Source organism: Argiope bruennichi, chromosome 1 (assembly GCF_947563725.1).
Source record: "Argiope bruennichi chromosome 1, qqArgBrue1.1, whole genome shotgun sequence".
Classification (NCBI taxonomy): Eukaryota; Metazoa; Arthropoda; class Arachnida; order Araneae; family Araneidae; genus Argiope; species Argiope bruennichi.
This window is the reverse complement of record NC_079151.1, coordinates 121507808-121518140: the sequence shown is the minus strand read 5'-3', so window position 1 is coordinate 121518140 and position 10333 is coordinate 121507808. Positions and strand designations below refer to the sequence as shown.

The window sequence follows — 10333 nt, the reverse complement described above, 5'->3', positions numbered from 1 at the left end:
TGCTTCATCCAAAGGTAAAAGATTATTCTTAATAAAATAATTTTTAAACCCTCATTTTTTATTTTATTTATTTTTAATGCAGGAGATATAGATTTACCGTATATATAATTCCACCGTTAAAAAATAGATTGATTGTTACTGCAAAATGCAAAGTCCCCAAAATGTGAATCGTTATTTATCGAAGGCGTGAATTTAATTTTTGTTAAGAGGTTTAAACTAAGATTTATCTCCCATCATTTAGTTCTAGAAGGGCATCCTGATCCTAACCGTAAGCAAACACAATTTACAAGAAACGTCTTCTGTCCTACGGAAAGACGAGTCCAATGAAAAAGAAGACGGGCATAGGATTCAACACCTTCTCTCTGGTTATAAACGGAAACAAATAAATACCATTTTTCAAAAACATTGCCAATTACTTCGCAGTAATGCCTATTATTTACACTATCTGCAAAGGAACTTGTGTTTTTTTCTGTCTCGTGACATGTTCGGAAGAGATGCAAATTACCTACCCAGTGAGGTTGCAGTACTTGACTCCACCATTAAAAAGCGGCTCGATTATGGGACTTTTTGGAGCCGGGAAAAGCAACAACAAGGTGACTTAAATCTGCTTCGATACGCCCGTCTGCCCTTGGGACGGAGGTCAGTTCAGCCCGAAGGTCGACGGCAGCCCCTTGCCACAGAAGAGACGGATGACCTTTCCAGAAACAGCCAATCCCTCGAAACCATCCTCAGAAATCAGAAAGGTAAGAAAGTACTGCTGAGGAGCTTATGAATCTTAACTCGAATTCATAAATTAAGGTATTCCATTTATCGAAGCGTATGACATGCTCATATTTCTGTATTGAATATGAAAATTTAAACTTTATTTTATTTATATAACATTTTTAGAGCACTTAGGAAATATCTTTAAAAGATTGTGTTATGGATTGAAACAAATCCTCTTTCATGGTTTTGTCGATACAATTTTGTACGAAGGCAAATTTTCAAAAAAAAAAAATATATATATATAAATTCGTCATTATGTAATGGGGTTTTTATCAACGTTAGAGAAAATATGACAGTAAAAGCAAACTTATTATTTTACTTTAATTGTGCTTTAATTTTACTTTTTCACTTTATTTATTTATTTTACACAATAAGACATTATATTATATTTTATATAGTTCATCGAAATCGGATAATAAAACCAAAAGGTATTATGTCACAATATAAGAAATTATTAAATTCACCTTAAAAATAGAGTTTTTTTCTCCCATGTGATTGTTCAGAACCAAATATAAATTTAAATGAAATCAAAGAAAATATGCACAAATGCACTAATATCATATTTCAGCAATTCTGTAATTCTTTTATAAAACAAAAATTCTAACATTCCATAAGGAAAAGAAAAATTAGAAATACATTCTTACCGACCAGTTAAGGAAGTAAAACACTGAACAATAATTGATTTTACATAAGCATCAAAACGAAGAAAATAAAATGCTAATATAATTGTTTTAATTGATTATATTCTTCAACAACGACAACCAATTTTTTTCAGGAGGTTGTGTTTATTGCACTTCAGGCGTAATAATTAGCAACTTAACAATTAATAAAAATTTTGTTTTACATTTAGGTTTATTCTAGCAGGTAAAAAGCATTACATGCTATTAATTCTCATTCCCATTAGTTGTCTTTTCTATATGACTGACTATTTTACTGAGAATCATGTTTTATATAATCATGTTTCAAATTTCCAAGATACAAGTTCCTTATTTAAGGAGAGAGCGTCACTTCATTTAGACAATAAAGGACTGATTTATGGACATTCTAATTAAAAATAGACGGTGCCAATAAAAGAGGCTGGTAATTTGACCTAAAGAACAGATATTAATAAGAAACAAGTTTTTTTACTTTCGTTTGCTTATTTAGTAATTAGAAAAAAATATTATTTGAGATAATATAAAAATCTCTAAATGGGAAGCTCAGAGCGCTTTCGGTAAGAATAGACTTGATCTTAATGAAAATTTATTATTCTTTTTGAAGAAAAAAATTACATTAACTCATAAAAGCTCACGCTTTACATAAAAATTCAAATGGTAATAGTTTTTTTTTTATCCTTTCATAAAAGCATCTGTTCATGCAAATAACACGAACTTCAACGTGTTTAATTAGATTTTTCTATATAAAATAAATATCCTTCCTTTTAAAAGTATTCGCACTGACATATAATTAAAAAAAAACTTTAAATGGAACAAAAACTAAGAAATGCACTTAATAAAAACTAATGGAACTTAACACAATACAATTAAAAATACAACGTAATGGTTCACGAAGCAGTACTTTACTCCATTAAACATGGATAATCTCCTTTACATACTGCTTTCTTCTGTATTTGCGAAATTTGTATGCTTCAAAAGTGTTTTATGAAACATCTGCCTATTTCAAACCAATCATCAATGAGCAGCTTTTTTTCCGGATACATGTTTATTTTTTATTCTTTTTCTGCAGTTATAATTATGAATATTTCTAAATGCATTTGCTTGGTTGATAAATTAAAAGCAAATATGTGGCAAATTTAATCATTAAAAGCAAAATTCAAATAAAAAGTAAATATTTGCAAACAGATTTAAATTTGTTTAGTATCTTAAACTGTAACAAATACCAATGAAGTGCGTTGCCAAATTTTCAAACTAAATTATTGATTTTAAAACGTTACTCCAAAATTATATAGATTATTCAACATAAATTATCAGTTTTAAAACGAGACTTTAAGATATTTTTGGTAGGAAGGAGTGAATAAGCTATTAAAAATATACTTTATATTGTATGATAATGTTTCATCTCGTAAAAGAATAAAGCAAATTCGAAATAGACAACTATGTCATAATTTAACAGTATTTCTGAAAATGTCTCTTGTCTTCTGTAAATTATATCATCAAGCAAAAAATTAGGACTAAAAAGACTTCCCAAAGTTCTACATACCACATTATAATATTTGAGATTAATCGCTGGGATATATATATATATATATATATATATATATATATATATATATATATATATATATATATATATATATATATATAAACTGGAAATACAGAGAATGTTAAATAAAAATACAGAGCAAATTTCTATGAACTATTCCAAATTTTATAGCCGCATTTCTATGTTCTTTGAACATACTTACACATTTTCGGATAAATTTGTGATAAGAATTATTATCAATTATCTAGCTCTATTTTAAATGGAAAATAATGGGCAGAACTTGAATAATATGGACTAATATCCCTATATTATTCCAACTCTGCAGATATGTGTGAACATGAGAAAAAAAATGCTGTCTTCTATAATCCTAGATTTAAAGTTTTAAGGTATCATAAAATTATTGTTGCTGCTTATGAAAAAATGAAATAAATGAAAAGGAATTGAAATGAAACATTATTTCAAATGTATACGAGAACAATACGATAGTTAATCAACTGTCTTTTATTTTCCGGACTTTAAGAAACAAGCATTTATTAAAAACGATGTTACAAAAAATGTTTAGAAGGGTTTGATAATTCTTTAAAAAAAATCACAAGTCGATTGTTAATAAAAGAAGATGTTTATCATTACCTGTCTATAATAATGCATACAAACGTTGTAAAAATGAAAAAAAAAGAAATTTAATTCAATATTAAAAAAATATCCAATTCATAATATATATATTACTTTGTTTAATTCAGAGTACAACTTAACATGAGAAAAAAGATTGTAAGAGTTCCCTCAGTCGAAAATTTTTTTACAATTAATCGAAAACAGTGTAATTATGCATATTTTCAGCACTTACAAGTTTATCTAAATTTACTACTTTTATCTACTTCTCCTACCTTCCTTCACTCTTTTCTCCTGAGTTATTCAACGACAACTGAAAATTGTTTTAAAAAATGTGTAGCAAAAGTTAAGCGGTTCAAACCCTTAAACTGAAGAAAGCTATAAAGTCTTATTTAGGCAAAATATCCATTGCGATTTTTTTAAAGGTCTGAATTCAGTAACTAACTTTAATCGTTCAAACTATGCTTATTCTCTTGTTGACAATGAAAATCATAATTTCTACAAATTGAATTTAACTACGATGTAATTATAAATCAATAAGAAATAATAGAAATTACCAGCTGGAAATCTTCATTTCCTCCAAAACTGCTTTTACTTTTACTACCAGCTTTTATATCCAAACATGGTATGATTCAACCTAAAGAGGGAAAAAAAATCACTATTAATATTTTACAATACAAGAATATATATATAAAAAAACATATGCTATTTAAATCATAAGAATTTCAGATTGGAATTGGGGAGAGGGGGAAAATAACAGGTACGATTCATATAATTCTGAATGTACTAACTAAAAGGAATCTAATTCTTTATACTGGACGAGAAAATGCAAGATAAGTTTCATCGTCAATATAATAACATTACAATAAAATATTTATCGCTAGCTAGTCGCCTCAGGCGACCAGCTGATTCGACAATAATACTCGTTATACTTGATTTCCAATAAATCAGTTAGATATTACTTCATATCCATAATTCCGCTTAATTGTTAGACACTAATGCCATGCTATTTTAACTGTCTTATTTAAATTTTATTTATTGTGTATATAAATCTTTCTACTCTAGACAGTCTCCTAAAATCATAGCACCCTTAAAACCTTAAATATCTGGTTCATCTATCTTCTAAATTTAGAAATATTGTATTATTATTATTTATTTATTTATTATTTATTCTTCCTTTAGCCTTCAGCAATGGAAGAAAATCACAAAATTAAATGACAAAATTCAGAAAACATTCGCCTAAAATATCCTAATAAATTGCTATCATAAAAAAGATAATTTCTAAAATTTTAAAATGGTTTAAGATTCATTTTTGTGTAATAATATTTTTGGAAGTTATTGTCAAGTAAATAAAAAAGATGTGAAAATGAAAATAAATACCCAATTATTTTTTTCCTAAATTGTTAAAAAAATTAAATTAAATTATTAAATCAACTGTCAGAATTATAAAGCGAGATTCAACACCTGGAAAAATTATATTCTTTAAAACTTTGTCATATTGATATTAATTTTATGAGAATTGCAACATTAAACATTTACAATCAAATTATTATGTTCATTAATTCTTCGCGAAACTTTAATTCGAATATGTTGAAGTCCATAAATTTTAAAACAAAATTATTAAATATTTTATAAAATTGTGGTGTTACGATATTTAATTATTTGAATAAAGTGAATACATGAAATTACTTTCTATCAAATTACTTACAGAAACTTCATTACAAAACACTATTATATTACAAAAATTCAATAATAATAACATTTTTAATCTTCAATTTTTTCATCTTTACGCAAATAAATAATTCTGAAACTATCCATTCAAATTATTTATAAAAGAGACGGAGGGATCTTTTAAGTATCGTCAATATCAAACACATAAAATAATTCTAAAAATTTAAAAAAATCATAAATAAAAATGCATCAATAAATGTAAACATTCATCGTAATTCTTTTTTAATAACGAGAAATATTTATTAATATTTGAAAAAACACAATATTTGATAACGCAAAATAGAACTAACTAATAACAAATTAATGCTGCGTGTTTTCGGAGGTAGTTCCAAATACATCCAATAGATGGCGATAACCGACAGCAACACAGCTACGTGTGCGTGGGTTACAACCATTTCGACAATAGGTAAGGAAAGCAATTTTTTATCACCCTCTCTCCCGGCGAGAGTGAAAAGAAAATGAGGATCTGTCTCTCCGAGAGAGAAGTAGGGGGAGGCTGGCGCGTACACATAATCAGAGCATGCGCGTCGAAGAACGCAACGAACGGGTTTTGAGATTGAGCATAGGAGAAACGTGCGCTTCTCTCCTCATTTACTAGATTTTTGACAGAGAGTGCAGCATGCAGGGCACTCGCTCGCTTTTCAGCATCATAGAAAAGTGACATTTGTTAAAGTCATCTTATTCCACCCTCCCTAAATGAAATCTTACATTGTTACTAAATGAGTCTTCCTATAAAATAATAGATAAATTTAATGCAGAAGAATTTTATTCAAATTCTCGTTGCAAAGGAGTATTCTTTAATAAATTTTGATTTTCAAGTCAACAATTTCTTCAGTAACAGTGCAAGAAATAGGATATATATGTTGTCAGGCATATACAGATGCTCGGATTTAAGGATGTCTGGTATGATGTTTCAATATTCTAATAGAAATGGAACTCACAATTGGAGTACAGGCAATCAATCCAACAGGTGTGTGACCTTGAAATTTTGACACCATAGCAAACGAAACTTAAGGTGAAAGATAATCTTTTATCATTAAGTTATAAATGTAATTAAGAACTTTAAAGTATATTTGGCCATAATGGCTGGTTCATGTTGTCAGTAATTTTTTTGTGCCATAAAAATGTGTTTTTCTTATAATATGGCGAGTGTTTAAACAAATATGGCCTATATATTACAGTAACAAATGAAATGCAATGTAATAAGCATTATCAAGATACAGTAAACTCCAAAATGTTTCGAGTAGTTGCATGGAGTTTTTAGAGAAAAAAAAAAAAAAACTGTAAGCTATTCAAAAATTCCTATAGCTGAATACATGCCAGTACGTAAGGAATGTTTACAAATATTTTGATATGTAAGTTTTAAAAACTTGTTACAAAAAAAATTCCGATAAAAATATTTATTTATTTATTTTCAGTTTTCATCTATTTTTATTAATATATTTTTAAGATAAATTTTATAACGATAAATTAAATGCAGAAATGAATTAGACATGCGTATTTACAATATTAATAAATACAGCCATAAAAAGAACAAGGTATTAGAGTAAAACATATACTTTATCCATAACAAAAAGCATTACTGATGGTCGATTGATTATATTACTTGAAAGGTTTGTTCGATAACAAAGTCAAATAACTTTTTTGTACAATATATGAAAAACTGCTTGATGGCTGCTTCTTCTTTTTAGTTCTTTCAAAATAAGTTTTTACACATTTAAATATGGAGAGAATTTTAATTATGCCGCATAGCGGAGACCTTACTGTAATTTACATTCATTAACAATTATTTTATTTATTTTTTTGAAAGACAAATATTTAAGTTTTTATACAATGTATTAGATGATGTCTACTATCTCATTAATGACTATTATATTAAATTGTCTTATATATACACAGTAGTCACAAACAATATTCTTGTTTAACACTAAAATACTATGCATGAGAAATATATTTATGAGCAAAATATTTAAAATTTAATTTGGTGGAATATGTTTGCCATTGCCTCCCTACACTTCTTCCTTTCTCGTTCTCCAACAAAAAACGAAATGAATTACTCAAAAATGCAAAACGAATAAAATATTAGAATAAATTTTTAAATCATTGTTGCAATGGAAACTCCAAATTTTATAAATCTAATCTCTCCGTAAAATTTGTTAACATAAAAAAATAAATAAATAAAGGGAAAAAATTGCATTAAAAACTGCACAATAATTATATATAAATTCCAAAGAAAATTCAGAAACGAAAAATAAATAGAACATAGATGAAATAGGAAATATAATACATATTTTAAGCTTAATATGAATAAAATAATTTCAATATGAAACAAACAGAAAACAAATTTCAAATATTAAAAAAAAGAAGAAGAAAATTCTTTGGTTTCTGTAAAACAGTTTTCTATTCAAACGTACCATTGCGAAATTATTCTATATCAATTCTTTTCCAGAAAAATCGCAACTGCAAAAATATTTGAAAACATGCAAAAAATAACGAAACTATTTAAAGGAAAGGAATTATTGTAAAGAAGAAAATTAACATGCAATAACATGCGATAACATGCAATTCAAAGATATATTGCCTAGAAAGTTTATGACATTATGATGTCATAGGAATCGCCATTATGAAAGATCAAGCATGCATTACAAAACGCTATTCAGTTTCCTTTCGTGTGTCATTACTAATTTGTCCAGTTCTTTTTTTTTTTCTATTATTTCATACACGCTAAAGAATAGAAAAAAATGTATGTATTTGAACCCGAAAAAAAAAGTAGCAGAAAGAAGTTCAAAGCCCTTGGAACTTAAGATATGAAGATGCTATTTTATGCGTCCCGTCTTTGACTTACACTACGAGAGCTTAAATTGATAGTACTGGAAACATATATAGATAGCATTAATATAAATAATTCGGATTACGATGGAAATATATTTTAAAATATTTGATATAATTAAAAAAAATTGTTGTAAGTATTTCGATTTTCAACGCAACGTTTCAACGTTTTTAAAACTAAAGTAATTAGGCCGCAAAGAAATAAACACTATCCCAAGTTCATGCGATCACTGGTCACTTTATACATGCTATCTGAACTTGAGTTGTTATTGAATACAGCTGATAAGCAACGAGGGATAATATATTTAATTTTAAATATTTTATTTTCAATGAGGGCATCATTAGATTTACTGATCCTGATTAGTTCCGGAAGTAATTCTTAAATTAGAAGTCCTGTAAATATATACATATTGTAAATTTTAAAAATCGTTTAAAATTTACAGTAAGGTTATGTAGGCTATTTTTTTAAAGTGTGTGTGTGTGTGTGTGTGTGTGTGTGTGTGTGTGTGTGTGTGTGTGTGTGTGTGTGTATGTGTGTGTGTGTGTACTGGCAATCAACTAGTTTACCAGGAATATGGGGGTGATTAATTTCAGGAAAATCTTTGAAGTATCACTTAATATTCACTATTCTCTCATTAAACTATTTTTGAATATCTAATAATGATAAACATTGAATATTGAGTTAAAAACTGTAAAAAATAATAAAAAACCGCGAAAAAATGTTTACATATTAAAACAGAAGCATTCAAAAGCTGACTGGGTAGATACAGATAAAAGACAAATATAAAGAGAGAAGTAATAACGAAATCTAAAATCTAACAAATATGGGTTTTTATAATGCACATTCTCCATATTTTGAAAATAAACTGCATAGCAAAAATATGGATAATTCCTTTTCACTTAATTATTACTAAAGAATTATTGGGGCAAGTGCCACTCCCGTGGATAGTGATACAAAATTTCATTGGAAAGTTGGGCACACTTTCCTGAAATTATTCCGGCAGGAGAGTCCAAGCAATATCTCACAAAAGATGCTGATCTATTATAAACGCAAAATTAAGAAAGAGATTATCAGGGAACGCCAAGCATCCCTGGATCATCTTTTACTTAGATTACAAAAATATCATATTTTTCAAAAAAAATTACCTATTTGCCTTTTGTTTTCCCATAAATTAATATTTACTTTGCTTTCACTAATTATTATTATTGCATAGCTATTCAAAGAGCCTGACGTTCCCTTATAAGGCCATTATAATGCTGGAAATAGACGAGACATCTAAGCACATTCAAGCCAAGACATTTTTTTATAATCTGCTTATCAGAGTTAAGGAAATTTTCTGCATCAATTAAGAAAAACATAGTTGAATAAAAACTATAGTTATATCCAGTTCGATAATTTACTGAGACATTATGAAAGAAAAGAAACATCAGTATGTTTGCTTATCTTTCATAACAAACTTCAAAAATGATTAATTTTCATGTCAGAGAGTTTGTGTTCAAGTTCTGTTTTCTATTTTTATTTCCAGATGTAAATATTTTATTTTCGGATTAAAAAGACCCCCAATAACTTTCATAAATATTCAGATCTTTTGATTCGAGGCTACAGTTCTTCGTATGCAAAATGAGTCACGATTCAGTAAACATTACAAATTCATAATATATTTCACAAAATAAAAATCTTTGAATTCCTTCCTAAAATTATAAGGCAATATAAATATAAACTTTATAATTAAAAAGAATCTTTAAATTCCTTCCTAGAATCATAAGACAATACAAATATAAACTTATTAATTCAAAAAAAATCTTTAAATTCCTTTCTAGAATCATAAGACAATACAAATATAAACTTATTAATTCAAAAAAAAATCTTTAAATTCTTTCCTAAGAACATATGGTAATATAAATATAAATTTATAAATTCAAAAAGAAAATTAGAAAAAAAAAACCCCATGAAAATTTGGACAACATCTAAAAACAAACAAATTCGTAATTATTATTCGTTACTTGAGATAGAAACTTATTGATAATTTAAAATACCTGGATAATAGATAATTTACAGACTTAATAACAATCAAATTATTAAAACAACGAAGAAAAGTAACAGTGCCTTGAAAATTGATATTATGTAAAGAAAAGAAAATTTCTTTTTAACAAATTTATTTTCAGTTAATTCCAAAAAAACCCATTTTAATTGATA

General features: G+C 27.2%; 1 protein-coding gene across 1 annotated transcript in view; it reads left to right on the top strand.

The window, feature by feature from the left end:
* Positions 1 to 458: 458 nt before the first annotated feature.
* LOC129971323 (uncharacterized) overlaps positions 459 to 10333 on the top strand; it is a 202564-nt gene continuing 192689 nt past the window's right edge. Inside the window, exon 1 of the mRNA XM_056084961.1 lies at positions 459 to 743. Coding sequence (XP_055940936.1) covers positions 482 to 743 — 262 coding nt within the window. The 5' untranslated portion in view covers positions 459 to 481. The remainder of the gene's footprint in view (positions 744 to 10333) is intronic.